Source organism: Gobius niger, assembly GCF_951799975.1.
Source record: "Gobius niger genome assembly, chromosome: 6".
NCBI lineage: Eukaryota > Metazoa > Chordata > Actinopteri > Gobiiformes > Gobiidae > Gobius > Gobius niger.
In genome coordinates, this window is record NC_136857.1 from 21,936,628 (window position 1) to 21,958,017 (window position 21,390).

Here is a 21,390-nt window from a genome sequence, read left to right on the forward strand (position 1 = left end):
AATATTCACTCTTGGTATTTAAATTCTGACACATATTATTTTTCTGAGATTAAACTTTCAGCTGCCACTTACACTGCCCGATTCTTGAATGTGTTCAATATTTTCTTTTAAGTCAATGTGCCGGCATTTCATTTTATACAACAAAATAAATCAGTGCGCCCTCAAAATAGATCAATAATTTTGTAGCTTCTCATGCTTTCTTTCTTTGACTGCTTAAAATGACAGGTGTTACTATCAATTCACTACATGTTTTGTTTATTAACATTGCATGTGACAAATAATCTAATTTTGATTCACTTTTCATGGCATTTGCACATGAGGAAAGACAACCGGATAAGAATATATATTTTTAATCAAGACAAAAATAGTCAAAAACAAGCAAACAAAATCAAACAGAAAGGCAGCCCCATGTGGTTAATCAGTCTCCGCCATGTTTGTAGTCTTTCATGGCGCATGTCCATCGCTCTCCTCTCGTCGTCATCGGTGCGGGCCTGGCTCTGCAACATCCCTCGCATCCCTCCGTCCTGCAGCGGACCATCTGTCCCTCCGCAGCCGAAAACCCCATCTTTGGCTCTGGGGAAGAAGCGCGCAGTTGCAGGTCGGTCACGCATCTCCTTTTATTCAGATTTGCCTGAGAAAAGGGCTCTCATCCACATCGTCATGTGTTAATTTGTAGTGATGCAACCGGTTTGTTTGAGTATTTACATCGCTACGCTTCGAAATCTCGGTCACAAAATCAGTGCTATATTTCACCCTGTAGCCTGTTTATCCACACGAATGGTGGTAAACGATGGGTTTATGATGCGCCATTCACCGGATTTATAACATTATCCAGTTTCCCTCTTGTGTTGGTTTTACTGCTGCCTGGTTTAGTGCTCGGGATTTGGTCCTGGGTTAGTTGTTATTTCAGTCTTGACGCTCGAATCAGCTCATCCTTTGCCTTTGAAGTTCTTGCTGAATCTTGGTTTGGTCCCGATCTGGCTTAGAACTGGTTCATCACACAAGTAGACCACGTTTAGACCTGATCGACTCCTCGCTTTGGCTTGGTTTCTGTTTTAGTCAACTCAGTTTAAGGGGAGACACTACAGGCAAAACTCAATTTTTTCAGTTTTCAGGTTTTGGGCCAAATTGGTCTCTGAACATACAAGCTTTCACCCGGAAACAGAAAACATGCCTAATCTTCACAATAACATGTTTAAATATTGCGCTGAATCAATGTTCCCCCATAGACTTACATGGGACAATGCAATTTCAAAGGCCTTTTCCTCAAAACACATTTTTCTGTCATTGTGGCGACACTATGTCCACGTCAGTCGGACCTAAAGACTTCACATTTTCCATCCTTGGACTGAACAATATTTCGACGATTTTTTCAGAGGGATTTTTTATTATTTAATCCCTAAGCCCCATTTATTGAGTTTTGAATGACTAAAAACAGCTTATTTTAAAACTAAACAAGAAATCCTAAATCCCCTCTGAGAAAGTCTTGGCAACTCATTTATCAATAAAATTAAACCATAAATTTGAATGTAGCTCTATCCATTATTCAGATTTCGTCACCAAAAAGATGGGAAATTTGGGGCATTTTTAGGCATAAAACACCTTGTTCTTATATGAAAAGATAAAATGACCGAAAACTTGCCATACATTTTTTTCTTACATTTATGCCAGTGATCTACAGCAAAAGTTTCAAATTGATATCTATAAATATACATTTTTACCCCTAATCACCTGCAGTGTCTCGCTTTAATTATAGCACATTAAGTGAGTGATGATCCGAGTTTTCTGCATGACTTTTGACCCATTCTCAAAGTTTCCTTCCTCCTTCATCATTACAATCAGACTTTCATCTCTTGTATCTGCAGTGATGTCGGGTTCCCCCGCCCTCTCCGACCTGTCCCGTCTCTACCAGACTGAGTTTGTCCGCAGTGCCAGAGCCGTGGGGGTCCTGTGGGCTGTGTGCACCCTCTGCTTTGCCATAATCCAGGTCGTAATCCTCATCCAGCCCTCATGGGTCGGAACTGAGGCCAGTCTGCATCAGGGACGCGGACCGGAACCTCCAAGTGGCACATTGGGACTCTTTGAGGTGAGTCCACATGGCCGCAGATGCACATGCACAGGTTTAGTGTCTCCGAGGCCAGTTCGTTCAGTTCAGACTCTCTTTGCCAAAGTGAAGAGTTGAATGAGTTTCAATTAAGGGTGTAGATTTGGTGTCAATGTTGGTGTGGACACTTCAAAAGGGAGAAAAAGGTAAATAATGCCTACAAACTTGCCAATTTTCTTTATTTAACGTCCGCGCAGTAACTCCTAAAGGTTATTGACGGAAGTGAGCGGAGGGAAGTCTTTAGGAGTTACTGCGCGGACGCTGTGCTCCTCATATCATTACGCCTCACAATATAGTCCCCCTTTTTATCTGCTTATAAAATGGACATGTTACATTTCTGTGTAAATATACTTCGCATGAAAACACTTCACGTAACTTTATTTAAATAGGGAACACGGGGAAGAGCTTGGTAGCTTCTATCGTGAGCTTTTTTGGAGCTATATGACATGTGGGAGAGGCTGCGTATGTGCTCCGTTTGCGTGACAGAGCGCACGGACAAAGACCAGACGGGGATATATTAACTCGTCTAAGGTTAGGTAAGAACATATCTTAGTATGTAAAAACGGTGGCCTGTTCCTTTAAAGATCTATATTTTTTGTCTGTCTCTTCTCCCCTGTGGCCCCTCCCTTCACTGCTGCACTCAGGGACTCTCCTCCATCACTTGACTTCTCAATAAAACTACGTAATGGACAGAGCATGACAACTATTTTCTGATCGGTTTTGAGTAAAACGTCTGATCAAATTAAAATACAGACATTGAGTGTAAATGCGGCGCCTGTTGTTGCAACCCGAACATGTGAAGATCTCCGCAAATGTTTCATCCATTAACACGAAACGAAAAGTGTTGTGATGTTCACCGTCCTCTCTCCAAGCCTAAAGTATCCATATGCTTTTGTGAACGATCACACAATGAGAAGATCTCCAACTGTCCCCTACGCCCATCACATTACAGTGGGAGCAGTGGGGCATGAAAACATTTGTGCATCATCTCATCTAGCTCGAAGACGCTCTGAAGTTACTACCGCAAATGTAATACCCATGGTTTCAATCCATGTTTTAACCATGACGAGTGCTTTGATTTGAGAGTTTTTCCGCCCCTTGTCTGCCAGGTTTGTGTGGATTCCGATTGGCCTGTCCCGGAGTGCAGGGGAGGTCTGTCCACTCTGTCCCCGCTCCCTTCGTTCCAGTCGGTGGCGGTGTTGGTGGGACTGTCTCTCTGGGCGGTGTGGACCAGTGTTCTGTGCCTGGCTTTGTTCCGATTCTGCAGCGCCGCCACAGTTTATAAGATCTGTGCCTGGCTCCAACTTACTGCAGGTATTTGCTCCCCAACAAACTAGAATGTGTGGCCAAAAGTATCTGAAAATGTCAATGGTAATTTGATTTAGTAGTGAAATGCAGTATGTCTGAAGAAGTGTTTCTGTTTCTTGGGAGGTTTCTGTCTGGCTCTGGCCTGTCTGCTCTTCCCTGACTCCTGGGAGAATCCTGAGATGAGAGCTCTGTGCGGAGATCAGGCAAGTCTCACAATATCTGTTAATGTGATTTTGTGACAAACACTGAAGGATTGGACCTGACTTTAACTTCAATGTTTGCTCTCTGATGTCACTTCCTACGGTGTTGATTTTGTAAAAAGAAATATTATATGAACCGAGAGTCTGTGTCATCCCCTGAAGGTGACCAGTTTCTCCCCAGGCCGCTGCTCCGTTCACTGGGCCTACATTCTGGCTGTCCTGGGGGTGTTGGATGCAGCCATCTTGTCCACTTTGGCATTTGTTTTGGCAAATCGACAAGACGCTCTCCTTCCCCCAGACACCAAAGACGGTGAGACCAGTCATTCATATTATTCATGGACTCTTATGTTCCAGTAAAACCCGTAGCCTCAGCCTTAAAATATTTTTTTAATTTTCTTGCAGTGACGACTGGACTCCTTATGTCGGCCTAGAGACAAAAACCTGGTGAGTTTTACGATGCAATTATAATTCAAATGTTCATTAATTGAAATGTCTTTTCCCTCCTATTCCTCCAGACTCTGCTCCATCATCATTTGAGTCTTTAGTGTCTTCTGTCTTCCAGATACACACCAGCATTCACTAGATTTGACTTTTTTCTAGAATAATAAAGCTTTAATTTATATCGGTGAAACCATGTAAAAAAATCATGTTTTATAGTATATTCCGAGGATGTCAAAGGCGGGGATGGGAGGAGTGTTTGTAGGACAAAATTAGCTGAAGTATTTTAGATGAAGTGCCATTTGTAAAGGTGACATATTTGTGTAAACTCTCAGTCGTCCAGGTGTGTGTTCCATTGTAGCAAAGTTGTAGCAAACTTTTTTGTAAATGCTGTTCTATGCTAATGTTACATGAATGGTCAAAAGTTTCAGAACAAGCCATATTCTATTGATTTGCAACAACAGTAAGTGATGCAGAAGCACCATGAAGGTATGAATCATCTCTAAAATACATTTCTGCTCCTCCAGTCACAGTCATGATGGGTGAGGTGTCTTGCCCAAGGACACCACAACAGTATCATTTGGCGGTTTTTGCTTTATGTTCTAAAACTATTGACTGGGGCCGTATGTGTAATATATGTTTACTGTGAGACAATATTTCTATTATATTTGAAAGGTACATTTCTAGAATCTATTGTATTTTTTGTCACATTTTTAAGGTTGTAGCATGTGGAGAATAAAAACAAATGAAGTGATGATGCTTTGTTGGTGTGTTTTACGTGTGATAACAACGTAAAACTAATAATTTTAGAAATGTACACATGAATAAAACAAAAACGACCGTGATAGTGGTGTACTGGCTTTATTGAGATAAGATGTACCACTTTTATTATTGATTTGATCACAAGGAGACGTTACAAACAGTGACACTTGAACGCAATACGGACGGACCAATCACGGCACAGTAAGGGCCCCCCTCTCTGCTTCATACAGAAACTGGGAAACGTTCTATCATCGACTGTAAAGCTTTAAGTTCAGAGATGGAACAGAAAGAAGCAGGTCAGAAATCAACCAATCAGAGAGCTCAGAGTACTGCTGCTGGGTAGAATACAAGGGAATCCTTTAGGTTCTTTGGTTTCTTTTTTCTTTCCCAGTTTAGGTGTGTATGAATGCCAAAATATTGCATGTAGCAAGTACTGTGTTGGCTGCACTGACTCTCAGAGCTTATAACAAATATACTCAACCTGACGCCCTGCCAGCGAACACTGCAATCTCTACACATAATAGAAAGGCTTGACGTGAAAATAATTTTCCATTGTACTAGTCAGTTTTGTGTAAAGCTAAAAAATATATATATATATTACATAATAATATAGTATTTGCTACAGATTGTTATGGAATAGGAGAACATAGTCTCATCAGTATGTTGATTTGTTTTACTGTGCGAATTTGCCTCAATAAGTCTCAGAGTCTGGGAGTTGTCAGTTAAAATGCATGTGTGACTGATGCACCGCTCCCCTCGGCTCCATCTCTGATTTGATTTGATGCAGGGTTTTTTTTTCACCAAAAGCAGCAGCAACACAATTTAAAAACAAAACAAAACAGATAACAAACACCACCGGCGCTCTTTACCATCTTCACTACACCCTTATCACACTCTCGTTATCTCCTCTCACTTTGATTCAAATGATTGTGATTTGAATATTTTCTTCTGTCTTGTTTGTCTATTATGGCTAGAATAATCAACTTGCTTCAAGACATTTTAATCATCTTTGAGAAGAATTCAAAAAAAGTACTATTTTACTACTACTATTTTCATCTGGGAAATAATTTCAATTTTTTTAAAAATCTAATAAAACCAAAACTTCAAATTGGTCGAATAGTCAAGTGAAAAAATAAATAAATAAACAGTAGTTTGAATTTCAATCATCAAGTTAAATATTCCATTTTTCTCTCAAGTTTCCCCATCTCCCCTTCCTCACCTCCTACTGTACCTCACCTTTCCCCTTTTAGTTCCTACTCCCTGATCAGCTCCAGCGCCTGCCTCAGTAGAATCTGGGGATCGTAGTTCACAATGGCTCGTCTCTTCCGCCTGCGACTCCCGTGCTCCTCCTCGGCGTCGATGCGTTTGATGCGCTGCAGGCCTTGAGACTGGAGGGGCTCCAGCTCGTCCTCGTCCAGTCGTTTCACTCGCAGCAGTGGGGAGTCATCGTTGGGGGGCGTGTCCTCCAGAGAGCGCCGGCTCCTCCTGTGGGTGGTGCTTATGGGCTCGGGGGCGGAGTCAGATATGTCCCGCCTCATTCTGCGACTCGAGGGCATCACGACGTCACTCGGACCCATACTTGACAGGACCTGACCAACTAGACGCCTGGCAACAAAAGAGAGATGGAATTAGAGATTCAATGACAAGCAAAGGAAATTTAATTACCCATTATTGTAAACCGGTATCGGCAAATGAGATGAGAAATGACCAGACTGGCCTTAAAAAATACACTTGGGTGTCGGACACAGAGGGCTTAAGTTTGAGCGGTCACAGGGCGTAAGAATTAGTAACTTTCAGATTTAAGTCAGACGTGTTAAAGGGGGGGTATTATGCAAAATCGACTTTTTCAAGGTTTACATCATGTTATTATGTCATTCCCTCATTAAAAACATGCCTGAAGTGTTGCCTTGGCACATTCACGTATTTTTGAGTAATCTGTAAAAACTCTGATGGCAGCCATTTTAGGGATAGGTTTGCCTGAGTCCTCCTAGGAACGCCCCCACCTCCTGGAGACGCCTCCGAGCTTTCGTCACCAGCCGAGTAACCACTGCTCCTCAGCAGAACCCCCTCCCCACTGATGCCACAGACAGTGTGTGGAGGGGGCGTGTCTGAAAGGGTCAGAGGTTCTTAAAGAGACAGAGGCCTATTTCAAGACATTCGCTACAGCCATTTTGAGAGAGCAATTTTATTCAAGGCAGTTATTCTAATTTACTGCAGTTACAGACCAACAGAAGGTTTCGTCATCATTGTAGTGTGATATAGACTGGTGCTATGTGAGTGAAAAAAGCATAATACCCCCTCTTTAAATAAGAAGTGCATGAGTAGCTGGTGTATTTGGCCCTTGTAGTTTTAGCAAGCTAGCCAACAGTGACGATCATATTTGAATCCCCGACTAACAAAAGAGTCGTTTTGTTCTCCATTTCATATGAGGCCGGTGCTTTAGTCACATTGCAACCCATTTTGCCTCGATATGGAGGAGATTGCACTGGCATTACACCAAAAAGCATCACTAAGACACACTTCTCCACTGACATGTGTTAAACTCTACTTCTTGACGGAGCTAGCAACAGTAACTAAGGGAGTGGGACTTTTGTGAAAGGCCAATGACCAATTTCCTTAAAAAATGTAACTAACATTTTGAGTACGTTTTGCGCCTCAGAGTGTTTTTTTTACTTTAATTTTATTTATAGAATAAAATAACAAGACAAGCTTCAAACCCCGCCCCCACCCCAACCACTCCCCTTGACATTCATACCAGTCACAACCACAATCATCCACACATTCAAAGTGTCTTGACAGGAACACAAACTACAAACAGAAAGGAAGCACGAAGCAAACGAAAATGAATAACACAAGAAAATGAAAAATAAACAATATGGATAACTGGCATAACGTTTTGACGTAATAAATGGCATAGCAAGTACACTCAATACTTATATCTCTAACTCAAGTAAGCAGACATTCCATTTCTTTTCATGCTCAGACCTGAGTGTTTCCTGGTCGCTCTCTCTCGGTCCTGAGCTCTGAGTTTGCTGGAGTTTGTTCAAAAGCGCTTCAGTGTAGTCCGGGTCCAACCTGAAACCAGACCAAAACTGTGATGCATCCACTGAACCAAGTCAAAGTCTACTTTAGATCCACTAAGAACCCGTTTGGAACCACTGTTCAACCCTCTCAACCTGCTCAGATTCATACTATCCAGGTGTCTCCAATCTTTTCCCCTGTGAGAAACTTTTACAAAATAAAACGCTCAGAACTGCCATGGTTTGAAGACACTTGAGTATCTATGAGACTAAGGCAAAGTACACCCTATACTTTTAGTAGCTAAAATACCTATGAAGAAAGTATTAGAGGATCTACTTGGAACAAACTTGACACGACATGCACTGGTAGGAGACCCCTGCTAAATATATATATATATATATATATATATATATATATATATATATATATATATATATATATATATATATATATATATATAACCCTTTCTAGAACTCTTTTGACTGCACAGATCCATTAAAGAGTCCTTAACCCAGGTTTATTTCTGACCTCTGGAGCAGTGCCTCTGCCAGTTGCGGTTCCACTAGTCTCCACCAGGGGGCCTGAGGCCGGCTCATGCTCAGTCTCGGTCCGGTCTCGTCGTAATCCGGGAGGGTCTTGATCTCCTCCTGCTCCTGGTCCAAATCCACCTGCAGGTCCGGGTTCACGAGTCCGGCTTTCTCTGCGTCCGCGAGCAGGCGCAGCATGGCTGACAGGTACGCTACAGAGACACACACAGGTTTTTCAGTGGTTTGCAAAAATAAAGCCGAAGAGGACTTGGAGTGATAAATCAGAGAATAGAGCCAAGAAGAGGGAAGTTGGATATTATTACTGGAATCATTTGTTACCAATTAATCAAACCTAAAAATCAATTATCTTTTTGTTTTTCATTGTTTTAATTGTGTAAAATATTACACAGAATAGCTCTAGAATCTGACTGGTGCACTGATGGTGGACACTAGATTGAAAAAGGATCAGAACGGAAATCTACCCAAAAATACAACAAACAGCAGATGTACAGCATAGGACATCCCATTGTTCTTAGACCCTTTTGTACGGAACAACAAGCTGTGAGAAAGAGAAAGCTCCATGACAACTAGCATGAAAGTGATCTTCTCCCAGGACTAAACCACCACAAAGCCATAATTAAAGTCAAAATTGATCTTTTCTAACTCCGATCTAACCCTGGATTTAAGAAAAACACATTTGAAATGACTGTAATGAACCTGTTAGGAAGCGTGGGGACACATGATTTAACCAGACAAATAAGTGGTTAGCGGTTAGCTGAGATGATGCATAAATACACATTAAAAAGGGAGGGAGACAAGAGCGGGAGGTAGAGATGAAAGCAAGACAATGAGGCGTAGAGGAACAAATATGAACCACTGATGTTTTTATGTATTTAACCAATATTAAAGGCTTTATTGCAGGGGTAGGCAAGTTTGCTTGGTGGAGGGCCAATTTTCTTCATTGTAAAAAAACCAAGGGCCAGACCATTTTCCTACGAATGCCAGCATTATGGTCCTGTTTTTGCTCATTTTTTCCCCACAAACAATTTAAACATGATTTTCCCTAATTTTAGCCACATTTCCCCCCAAATTTTTCCAATGTTTAGAACTTTCCTGTCATTGGAGGTGAACCCAATATTGTAAATGTGCAGATCTTCCACACATTATAGTTCTGTTTCTGGTTCTCGATGTCACATATTTTAGTATAGATGTCGGATAAAGCATCATTCAGATATTGAACGGTACCCAGCCGTATACACGACCTAACTGGGTGTGGTTTTTAAAGAAATTTTTGAAAGATTTGACTGTATTTTGCACATTTTTAGAGTATTCAAACAGGCATTTGACCTCTGATTTGTGTATTAATATCATCTTCAAAATCATTCAAAACATCCTGAGGGCCAGAGCTTCTATGCTGGAGGGCGGATTTGCCCCCGGGCCTGACGTTGCCGACCCCTGCTTTATAGGGTTACACACAGACTATGTTTACAGATCCTATCCAAACAGATTAACCACACAGTGCAGGCTTTGTGCTTGAGATGTGGGTTCAATGGACACTTCAATGGCCTGTTCTGCTTGTATTTCTCCGTCCTCTTTGTCATTTTACATTTAACCCCTCTTAAAAGTGCATACCTGCTCTCTGCTGCTGCTGCTCCTCCTGCTGCTCCCGCCTCTGGTCTCGCTCCACCAACCGCTGCAGGGCCTGCTCCAAGCCCCGCCCCCTCCAGTCCTCCTCCACCACAGGGAGTGACATCATGCGGTCCTCGTAGGGCACCAGGTCCCTGCGCACACGCCTGACTCCCTCTTCATAGTCCAGTCCACGGCCCCTTCCTGCAGGAACACACTGCGAACGAGAGACAGCGTTCAGCAAAAAAAAGCACCAGAGTCAGGAGATTTGCTCCAGAGGCCACTTTTGGCTCCTAGGCCAGAGTTTGGACATCCCTAACATTGAGTCTTCAATTAAAACATGTTCAGCATTTGATCTGAAAGCAAGACTTGTTTTGGTTAGGGTTGTAAAATTTAAATCTTAAACCAATAAGATCATGTCTAGCCTCCAGATCGCAGCCATTGTGAGCGGGGATAGTGCCTAAGAGCAATTGCTGTTAAAAATTTGAATTGCTTGAACCTTTTAGAGAGATTCAGCCTCTGCTTCAGCTTTTTTCTGACTAACAAAGATACTGTCTGTTGTTTACAAATGGGAGACAATACCATTCCATTCATCTCTCCTGTGTGACACTTTACCAAAGGGTTCTAAGCGCATTTCTTTATCTTGGAAACCAGTCACTCTCCCATTCATGGTTATCTCGTATCATAGAAACTCATTATGGCACAACCACTAATTCTTTGTTTTTAATCGGTGGAGCATGCTGCCCAAAAAAGTGCTGCATTGTCCAGGTTACCTCGACGTTAGAACATGCACAACAGCTCTTGTTTTGTGCTGGAAATAGGTTGGAAAATGTAATCCCCACAACAGATTTTCTGCCGCTTCCTCTTGTTGCCGCGGTGATGCTCTCTACTCTCATCTGGCCATTTTATTGATTTGACATTTTTTAAATCCTGGTTTAATTGTGCTTTAGCCCCTCCGTTGTTGCATTCACAATAATGATTAAAACGACCAAAATGGGTAGAGGCTCTTATAAGATTATTATTTAATTTTGAAAGAGAAGTATTGGTGCATGAGGTCTACAAAGCACCTAACTGGAAGAGTGTAGTTTAACGTCAGCGTGTTATTGCTTTTGTGCATGTGGCTGAGTGCCATCTAGTTATAGCACTGTTTTAGAGTTAGTCCTGATTTAACCCTGATTTAGTGAATCACTGGTCCAGGATAAGTCCCTTTTTTGAAGTGGTTCTGGGAATCTTACTTGCACTGTTATTCCTGTTATCCATTTACAGTTTTTCTCCATTGGTTTGGCTCATTTCTTGAAACAGAAATTACATTCTAAGATCATTTGGCAAAACAGTCTTACAGTTCAGCACAACACTATAGCTCACCTGCAAAAGCTCATATCTCTCCCAAAGCAGTTCACTCCTGCTTCAAAACTAAACTTCCCTCTCATTTAAACAGTCAGTGCCCCCAAAATGGCAAAGATCCCTCTCAATTGCTTTGGCTCATTTCGTTCTCAACACTGTTGGTGCTTTTGCCAAAATTACGTGGAGGGTTCGGCACAACACCATGGGTCAACCTGCAAAAGCTCATATCTCTCCCAAAACAGTTCACTCGCGTCAAAACTAAATTGCCCTCTCATTTAAACAGTCAGTGCCCCCAAAATGCTTTGTCCCTTTGGCATTGTGTAAGCACTGCAAGTCTAAATGTTTAGATGTTTTGTCACTATGGCAGAGGACTATCCTCCAAGGTTTGACATCACACATAGCACTCATACTGCCAAGGAAATTGTAACCATTGTCATTCACATAAATAAAGTAACTTCCATACATCAGAGTGAAAAGAACATTTTACTTGTAATAGGAGGGTGGGTCGGGAGTGCTGCACTTGGTCTCAGCAAATGTTCTAAAATGCTTCAAAATCTTTAAAAATCAAGTGCTCTTCCAGGATAAAGTGGAACATGGAGTTGTAGCAGATTTGCCTTGTATTGTAGGTGAGTGCGTGTGGCAAAAGGAATCCGAGGCTCGGATCAGAGCCTTGGATTCCTTTTGCCACACTCACTATTCAGCATAACTGTAAAATACATTCTGTGAAATAACACACAAACAAAAAACAATGAAAATGATATGCAGCCTACCGTGCTGTAAATAAATCTTAAAGCATGTATGGTATTCATGGTATTGTGTTCTTCTTCAGACTATTGTGCATGTGATGACTTACTCAATGAAATGACGCTGACACGTTTTGGAGCAAACAACTATTAGACTGAGAATCAACAATCGGCTTAGATCAACAAGATCTATTCACTTGGAAATTGTGCTAATTGTATTTGATGAAATTAATGAGAAATGAAATTCTGTTGTGAACAATTGCCAAGTGGTTTGGAGATGTGTCCATGTTGTTTTGAGAATGTAATTTCTGTTTCAAGAAATGAGCCAAACCAATGGAGAAAAACGGTAATGACTATTTTAATGTGATCCATACCTTTATGTCTCTGAATCTTCGAAACAAAGTAAAAAAAAAAAACATTCACAAGTCCTTAAAGAGAGGATTTCATGCTTCTATTGGATTTAAGCCTGGCCAGATCTCCCCTCCACAGTCAGGACGTTTATCAAGTGGTGGTGGAATCAATCATCCAACAACTGCAGCCCTGAAGTAATTAACTCAAACAAACTGTCTGAATCTGAGTCGGATCGATATTGCGTGACCGGCAGAGCGGCCTGTATTTGTTATGCTTTTGCTGACAGAGATCTCCTGTTGCCTCTACATCAAATATGGACGGACACAATTCGCACACACACATACACACAAAAAGAAAACTAAGACTGTAAACTAGGGCTGGGCGCTATGAAGAAAATAAACCTTTTGCACACAGTTTTAACAGTATTATTGGGACATTTTACAAAACCTTTTCAACACAGCTTCCATTAAAGGAACAGACCACCGTTTTTCCATACTGAGATATGTTCTTACCTGAGCTTAGACGAGTTGATGCGTTCCTGTCTGGTCTTTACCCGTGCGCTCAGTCACGCTAAAACACCGAACATGTTGTTGGCATTTAGCCTCTCCTCCTCTATGAGGCCAAACGGGGGTGAAGTTAGAAGCGTCCAAGCTCTTCCATGTTTTCCCTTTTTAAATATGGTTTAATATGGTTACGTGATCCAAGTAAAGTTACACAAAATTAAACATGTCGATTTTCTAAGCGGATAAAAAGGGGTACTATATTGTAAGGCGTAATAACACCTTAGGAGCACTTCAACTTTACTGCGCAGACGTTGAAGCGCACGGGTAAAGACCAGACAGTTACGCATCAACTTGTCTAAGCTCAGGTAAGAACATATCTGAGTATGGAAAAAAGGTGGCCTGTTCCTTAGAGGTCAAACAAAAACAGTGCACTTTTCCCCCATCAAATTCTGTCAAAACAAATCGGTTCAAGTCAAGACGAAAACAAGGCGAAACGGGTAGTTTTTAAAAAGTGACTAAAATGGTCACTTTTTACACACTTTCAAGCTGCCATTGATTTTGTTTTGGGCTGTGTTACCATGTACATCTGAGTCAGATGTAAGACCTCAGTGACTTTGCGATGTATTTGGGCTTCTTCCACTATGGATATTGTGTCATCTGTATTGTAATAACAATGATTATTAAGTATTGTGCCGGCCTGCAATAAGTCCTTAAATGGATCAACACGTGATCAAATTGGACCACCTGCTTTTGACATTGCCCCTCAAACAACCACTTTATCAAGCAGAGCCAGAGTGACTTAGTTAGGTATACACCTCCATATCAGTCATAAGTGATGTCAAATACTCTTGACTTCCAGGAACTCCATTCTCTGGGATTATACATATTCACCAGTTATGTTCCATCAAATCCACTCAATGCAATTAATCACAGCTCCATCAGGAAATGAACCATGACCATGCTGCACCCGCACGCACCATTACATTAATGTGTAATAACTAGATGGTTTTCCCTTTGTCGATCCAAAGCAGCGGCCGCCATGTTGTGTGGCATTCGACAATGTTTATGCCCGACTCGCATGCACATTTACATTTTTGTGCAAGGCCTTATCAATATCTAACACATTAAAAACGCTTTAATTCAGTCAGTGTGTGGCCTAATGGCACAGAGGCGGTTTCAGAGGAAGTGCAGCAACACTGTAGACGACATATCATGTCTAATCAGGGATCTTTCTTTCCCCTGGTCTTTGGCCAGGGAAAAGGGGCGTCTCTCATTTGGAGGAGATACTGTCTTCATCTACCCGGACTACAGTCCACAGACCGTCAAGAAACGACGTGAATTTGATGATGTGAAACAGAAGCTCCGGGCCGCTAACATTAAGTATTCCTTGCTTTATCCCAGCACGCTGAGGGTGATTTTGGAAGGGAAGCCGAAACTTTAGTTACTGTAAAATGTTGTATTGTATATTGTTGTTTTGTGTTGAGTGGTGCTGTGTGGGGGTTGGATTTCTAAGCTTTGCTTCTTCCGTCCCCTTTCCAGACTGTATGCATGTAAATTGATTGTTATATGATTTTTTTTTTCTCTCTCCCTGTTGCTGAGAGAGGTCAGTGCAATCAGTTGGATGCAGGTCTGAAATAAATGAATAAACAATTGAATGACTGGAGAAAAGTAATCAGGAAACAGGAAAACCGTCTATGCTTCTTGTAACTTGAAGAAGAAATGTATTTTCTAACGACGCAAAGTGCTCATGGGACAACTTTAAACCATGTCTTAAACGGACAAAAATGTTGGATTACATTTTAACAAACGTTGCAGTTGTTTTTTCAGAAAACTGTGTCAAAAGAAGAAAAAATACAAAATTAGGCTAAAATGGAACTAAAGTATTTAGTTAGTCCTTAGTACTAGTACTTATGACTAAGATGGAACTGTTGCACATATTTAAGTTACCATACATGGTTTAACCAAAGATAATGTGAATCTTAAGTGTCTTCTTGCCATGGGTATTGCGTTATGACCACAAAAACAACATATGCAACATATTCATGCAGCCCCTGAACCTATACCATGTGAACCTAGATCCATCAGTTTATGAAGTCTGCCTCTGTGTAAGTTCAATTTGCAGGAATGATTCCTGTGCGTATGACGATGATTGGGCATAAACTGTAGCCTGAGAGCAGTGTCACCGTGGAGACGAGCTGCTGCTGCTGCTGCTGTCGCCGTGGAGACTTTCTCTGAGTCACCACGGCAACCGCATCATCACATCATCACATCCCAGAAACCAAAACCTAATACGCCGTGTCTAAATCGGGACTAAACCAGGTCTAAAAACAGCCAGGTCCGAACCGAACCCATGACTAAACCAAGATCCAAACAAGGACCGAATCAGAAATGGGTTGAACTTGTAGATACCAGCATAAACCTCGTCACAATATGTCTCTCAGTCGTCCATGCCACTGAACATAAGACACGTCTAAACCAGGAATAGACCAGAGATATGAACTAACGCTCGACCAACTGAACAAAGATGAGACATGGGAGAAGACCTGCGATGACGGGACAGCAAGAGAGGAAATTAGACCCACCAGGGATAAAAATGGTTTGATCGATTAGATCCTCATCAAGTAGGCGAGACTAGAGCTAAGTGTTATAATTATGCTCTTTAATATTTATCATGATGTAAAATAGTTATAATAAGTGCTTAATTTGATCCTCTGTTTGATCTGGCAAAGGTTTGAGATGATCTAATGGTGTTTAATGAGGGTGTTCCAGCAACTGTTTTGGCATGTTCCCCATCACATAAGAATAAATGTGTCCCTGAAACTGCGACTAATTTACACATTAAGCAGCGGTTATAGATTATTTGAAATCAGCGTAGGCCTAGCTGGTGATAGTCTATTGTAACCCCTTGAAATAACCCTGTTTATGCGATACTTTGGTGTCATTATCCTTGAAGCAGAGCAGACACTGAGTCCAGAAAGAACCAGGGTTGAACCAGGTCAGATCAGGAATTAACCAAAACCAAAGTATAAACCGGAAATTACTAAAAACACAAACAGGTTCGAGTCAGGACTAAGCCCGGACCTGGCATTTGCGTTTAACTGAGGACTAAACAACAAATCCAGACCTAAACCTACGTATCTATTACGCAAGACATCACTGTGTCTTTAAGAGCGCTCGCATCACTTATCAATACTGACGCGTAACTGCGCAGTTGCGTCTCCGCTCAATTTAGCCCCGTACATCTTTGGCGGCGTATGATTTCTGTCCGAAAAAACAAGAAAAAGAAGTGGAGAGATGAAAGATGGCGTGCGTCACCTGCGTGGAGTGGAGCAGAGCGGCGCCCAGAAGCACCACCAGGACACGAGCGGGCTCCATCTGCGGCCGAGTCCGGGACAGGTGCGCGGTCTGCGGCGAGAGGAGAGGAGTCTGCCGCGTCAGGCTGCGGAGGGATCTGATAAACGAGCGATCAACAGGGTACAGCGGAAGAGGAGAGAGGGGGAGGAGCGAGGGGGAGGAGAGAGGGACGGGCAGGCTGCAGCATCTCTGTTTGGACACTCAAAATCGTTCGGGAAAGACTTGAGAACATTCATTGGACATCGAATTAAAGAGCAGCTAAACCCCAAATCCACTTAAGCCATAAAATGTGAAAATATTTTAGTTTTCTTTGCTTTTAACAGAGAGGGAAGGTCTGTATTATATATTTTTTTTTTTCATGAAATTAAAGCCATACTGCGTAACATTTCATCCCATCAAATCATATTAACTACACACAAGCGTTGTGTGGAACCTCTGTGTGTCTTCACCGTGTGCAGGCTCGCTTCTCCTCACTGCTGACTTGTAACTTTGCTGCTTTTTCCTGAGCCTATGTAGTTTTTGAGGAAGTGGGCAGAATTCACGACGCTCCAGAGTGTCATGTCATATTGTCAGTTAGAGCAGTGGCTGATACAGAGGAGAGAGAGAGAGACACGGCTTTGAAAAGATCTCCAGATGTTTCCCCTGTTCATTATTTGGAAGTGATTGGACTCACAAACCGGCCACGTTCATCGTATGACTGAAAGTTCTTTCATCTGACCAACATCGAGCACATGGTTTTGAATATTGTCACCGCTTTTGGACACCTTCACGAGACAGTAATGACACCATTGTTCATGTGTGATGGGAGCAGGGGCGGACTGGCTTTGTGTCCATTTTGGAAGAACACAGAAGGGCCACTGGCTCTAGGGCCACGAGTCCCGCCTTAACTGAGCTTTACCCAAATCTAAAAGCTAAAAAGAAAAGCATCAACATAGCGTCAAAAAAAGAGGATGAAAAGAAAACAAAAATGTGCTGGAAAAGCAACACAAAAAGTGACGAAAAATGTGATGAAAAGTCAACAAAAACACGACAACAAAGCGAGGAAAAAAGCAAACAAAAACGTGACAAAAGCACAACAAAAAATGATAGAAAAAATGTGACAAAAACGCAATAAAAAAGTGACAAAAACACAATAAAAAATGATAGAAAAAATGTGACAAAAACACAATAAAAAAATGTGACAAAAACACAATAAAAAATGTGACAAAAACACAATAAAAAATGTGACAAAAACACAATAAAAAATGTGACAAAAACACATTATAAAGTGACAAAAACACAACAAAAAATGATACAAAAAAGTGACAAAAACACAATAAAAAATGTGACAAAAACACATAATAAAGTGACAAAAACACAATAAAAAGACACAAAAAAGAAATGAAAAAACAACAAAAATATGACAAAATGTTACAATCACTTTTTCAGGTCTTAGCTTTCAAATGAGCCGTTACATTGTTGCTCTCCAGTCGAGAAGCTTTTAGATTTGGGTAAAGCCGAACTCAAGAAAATGTGCTCCGTTAAGGCGGGTGGTAAGTGTCACATTTATGCTAATTTGGGCCTGGCTGGTCAGAGTCCAGGGCTGTTTTTCAGTCCCAGTCCGCCCCTGGATGGGAGAGATGACGCCGGACTCTGTGACAGTTTGTGTTTCATTTGGATTGGTCCTGCCCAGAGATATTAACCATAAACTCAGAGTCAAAAATTCAGCATTTTGACGGTTGTCATAGTTACTGCAATAAAATAATTAGCTGCTCAATGTGTGCTGTTCAGAATGCTGTGATGTCACGTGAACGCAACCTATTCTAACTATTGTAACCGTCAAAACGCTCTTTTATGGACCCGGTTTACGGTGTAATGTCTCTGTAATCCTTGGATTTATTCACATGAACAAAAACTGCTACAAAGTTCATCGTCTTCTGTCAGCACACATGACCTAAAGTCAAACTGTGTGTTGGAAATATTCAGAAACATGTGCTACGTGCTGCTCAGTTAAAAGGACTAACTGCTAAAAGATGAATATGGAAAGTTAGGAAACCGAATCTCTCACCTAATAATAATACGGTTTTAGGCAAATACATTTCTTGATATTCATAAACATTTTCGTAACATTCACTGGATTTGATGCAAACAAAAATAATGTTCCGAAAGTCCTTTTTTTTTCAGCACTTTGTTGTTTATTGAAAGTTCCACTGAATGAACATAGCAGGAGGAAGAGGGGGGGGCGGGCGTCTCCATAGCAACAACTCACACAAACCAATCAGCTGCAGTAATCAGTGACATCATAAACATTAGAGAAAATAAAACTGTAATAAAAACATTGTTGCCATGGTGCCACGGATGGAGGAAACACAGGAAATGGCATCACACGCACACACAAACACACTCACGCACGCACCGAACTTGAAAAAAAGGAAGGAAGGAGGACGTTTTAAACTATTATTTTCCGCATAACTGCCAGGATTAAACCGGGCCAAATCCAGGACTACCAGGACTAACATTTAATTGGTCCAAACTGTAATCTTCCTCCCTTCCTTTAAGAAATCTATCATTTAATGCAAGAATGTAACATATTCTAAAACATGAATCATTGTTCATTTCCCTTTTACGTGAAAACTCGAAAATCTGTACCACCGAAGGTTTTTGTCGTACCTCCTTGCAAAGTAAAACAAAAAACAAAAAAACATTAAACTCAAAAACTCTAAACGAAGATGCGTCTCACTTAGAGGGAAGGGGGGGCGGGGGGGCGGTTCACTGACACTCTGAATTTTTTTTTACAACACGAGCAGAAACACAGCACCATGCACCACTTCCCCGAAAACCGTCCGGCGATGACCACACAAGCTGGAAGCTGATTGGGCCCAGGACTCCACCAATCACAACACTGGGTTTGGCAGAAACAGAGACATCCCGCTCAGCGATGATTCCTTTGTATACATATGTTTAAACATAAAGTGCACCAAATGATAGACATCGTTCTGAATGTCGACATTTTGTAAACATAACGATCGACTCTCTTCAAGATTCTGCTATGGGACGGAGGGAGAAGTGACTCTAATGTACTGTATTTTTAGAAATGATTTAATACCATGCTTTAACAATGCTTCTAAACTATGCTCCCTTATTAGGAGCCTTGAAGATGATGAAGTTCAAAGCTTGAGTCCTTCGATGACTTCCTTGCCCCATGCTTTCTTCTATAAATAGGCTATACATTTGTCATTATACGTGCATTTAAACATGATAGCATAGTTAGTTCATACACATTATTTGATATCATAAAGCTATGATTGACAAAAGTACAATTTGAAGTAAAAAATAAATCATTTGTTTGTCATTGAGCGGGACATCTCTTCGGAGGAATGTAACAGACAGCAGAGACGAGGGCGAAACTGTGAAACCGGCGGCTATTTTGGATCCAGCAGAAAGTCAGGGTCGGACTGGGTTCAAGTTAAACTGAATGACATCACTTCCTTCTTTATATTTACATGCAGCAAACTAGACTGATTTGAAACAAAAGTAGAAGAACAGGAAGCAGACTGAAACAAATGTATGTTTTTGAAGCTGGTGTCCTGTTTTCCCCCCAAACCATCTACTCTTACAGCTTCTCCTTTTGACATCTAAACCTAGATTCTCTCATTTTATCTACAAAAGAGCGACATGAGCTCTCCAAATGATCCATCCATCCACATCATGGACAAGGGAGGGTGACAGAAACACCCTCAGCTCTGCTCCTGCCTCTTTGAGCCCAGTCTGACCCACTCATTTGAATAAATCAGGGCGTGGTTTATTGAAATAAACGCTTCTATTGGATAATATAGAACATCTGTCACAAACGTACATTCGCCCCACAATTCATATCAATAACATTATCATCTATACACACACACCGGGCTGGACTTTTGGTGCTTTTAGTCATTTACACATTGATTATAGTGAACATCTAAAGGTCCCACCCACCCAAGGTCAAACGCCCCAACCCTGCACACACCAATTTGTACTCGTCCCCCAAATTTCAACACCCCCAGAACCCGAAACCCCCAAGATACAGACAGAACAGAGAGGAGTGGCGCAGGCTGCGGTGGTGGTTCTTTACTCCAATGTTTTCTGAAAAATCCAAAACAGAAGAATTGGCAATGACAAAGGAAACAGTTTAAGGACTAAAGTAGCAACGATAGAAGTTCTTAACTAAAACAAAATTGAGCCAGGGTTTATGCGGAGGGTGAATAATACGGATCTGTGGTGTGGTGCTGTCCATGGTGCTGAAATGAATGAAAGGTGCCCAGTTGTTTACAGTGGACGATTTGTATCTTACATGTGAACTAAACTACAGCTAGTACAAAGACAATTGAACTCTATAGTGCCTCTCTCACTAAAATCTGAAATAATCTAAAACCTTTAGTATTATATGTATATGTAAATGTGGCAGTATGAATGATGCGTGGTTGCCTGCGGGGTATAAATAGGGCAGCATTCCCCTTTGTTCGTCCCACCTGACCTCTCCCCTCCGTGACGTCACCCGCCGACCAGGAGCTAGCATGGCTGTCAGAGCTCGTAGTGTAACATGTATGAAGATTGTCGCTAAGAACGAGGAAATGTCACTGTCTCAAGGCGTCAAGCCCAGTGTTCGGAGCATGCGGTGTAGCATGTGCTCTCGCTTCTCGGCTGTGCGAGGTCGGCGTCGCGGCTGTAGCCTTCGCGTGTGTGTGTGTCTGGATGTGTCACAGCCACCCGGCTGCTGGTCGGCGGGAGAGCCTCCCTTTTCTGTCTCGTGTCTGTCACCTGGTCCTTCCTCCGCCACACGGCGTCTCGTGGTGGTCGAGACCCGTATCGGACTGGTAACATGGACATTGTGCATTGGACTGACTGACAGCTACATGAAATGATACCTGTCAGTAACTCAAGGAACTGTGAACCTGTCTACGAACGAACTATGTTTTAAAGGCAAAGCAACGAAACGTTAATAAATTAACCGACTGTATTATTGTCTCTGTCCCAAGTTAATACGAACCTGTGGTGCCTTAAGCGTGGGGATATTTTCATTTGCCCAGTATAACGCTGGGCTGGCGTTGTTGGTTTTTAAATGGTAACATCATGGTAAGATAATGCACCCCC

General features: G+C 41.7%; 2 protein-coding genes across 2 annotated transcripts; one reads left to right on the top strand and one right to left on the bottom strand.

Annotated features, from left to right (window-relative positions):
• The first annotated feature begins 437 nt into the window (after positions 1-437).
• On the top strand, positions 438-5,287 carry lhfpl4b (LHFPL tetraspan subfamily member 4b). The gene is made up of 8 exons (XM_079557670.1): positions 438-598; positions 1,866-2,086; positions 3,214-3,418; positions 3,536-3,615; positions 3,775-3,922; positions 4,015-4,056; positions 4,128-4,817; positions 4,861-5,287. Exons 1-6 carry the CDS (start codon positions 454-456, stop codon positions 4,041-4,043), a joined length of 828 nt encoding a protein of 275 aa, XP_079413796.1. The 5' UTR covers positions 438-453; the 3' UTR covers positions 4,044-4,056; positions 4,128-4,817; positions 4,861-5,287.
• Positions 5,288-5,922: 635 nt separating this feature from the next.
• pcsk1nl (proprotein convertase subtilisin/kexin type 1 inhibitor, like) lies at positions 5,923-21,126 on the bottom strand (the record flags this gene model as incomplete). Its single annotated transcript, XM_079558429.1, has 6 exons — positions 5,923-6,417; positions 7,798-7,887; positions 8,362-8,572; positions 9,993-10,203; positions 16,243-16,470; positions 21,058-21,126. 6 exons carry the CDS (start codon positions 21,124-21,126, stop codon positions 6,066-6,068), a joined length of 1,161 nt encoding a protein of 386 aa, XP_079414555.1. The 3' UTR covers positions 5,923-6,065.
• Between the last annotated feature and the right edge of the window lie 264 nt (positions 21,127-21,390).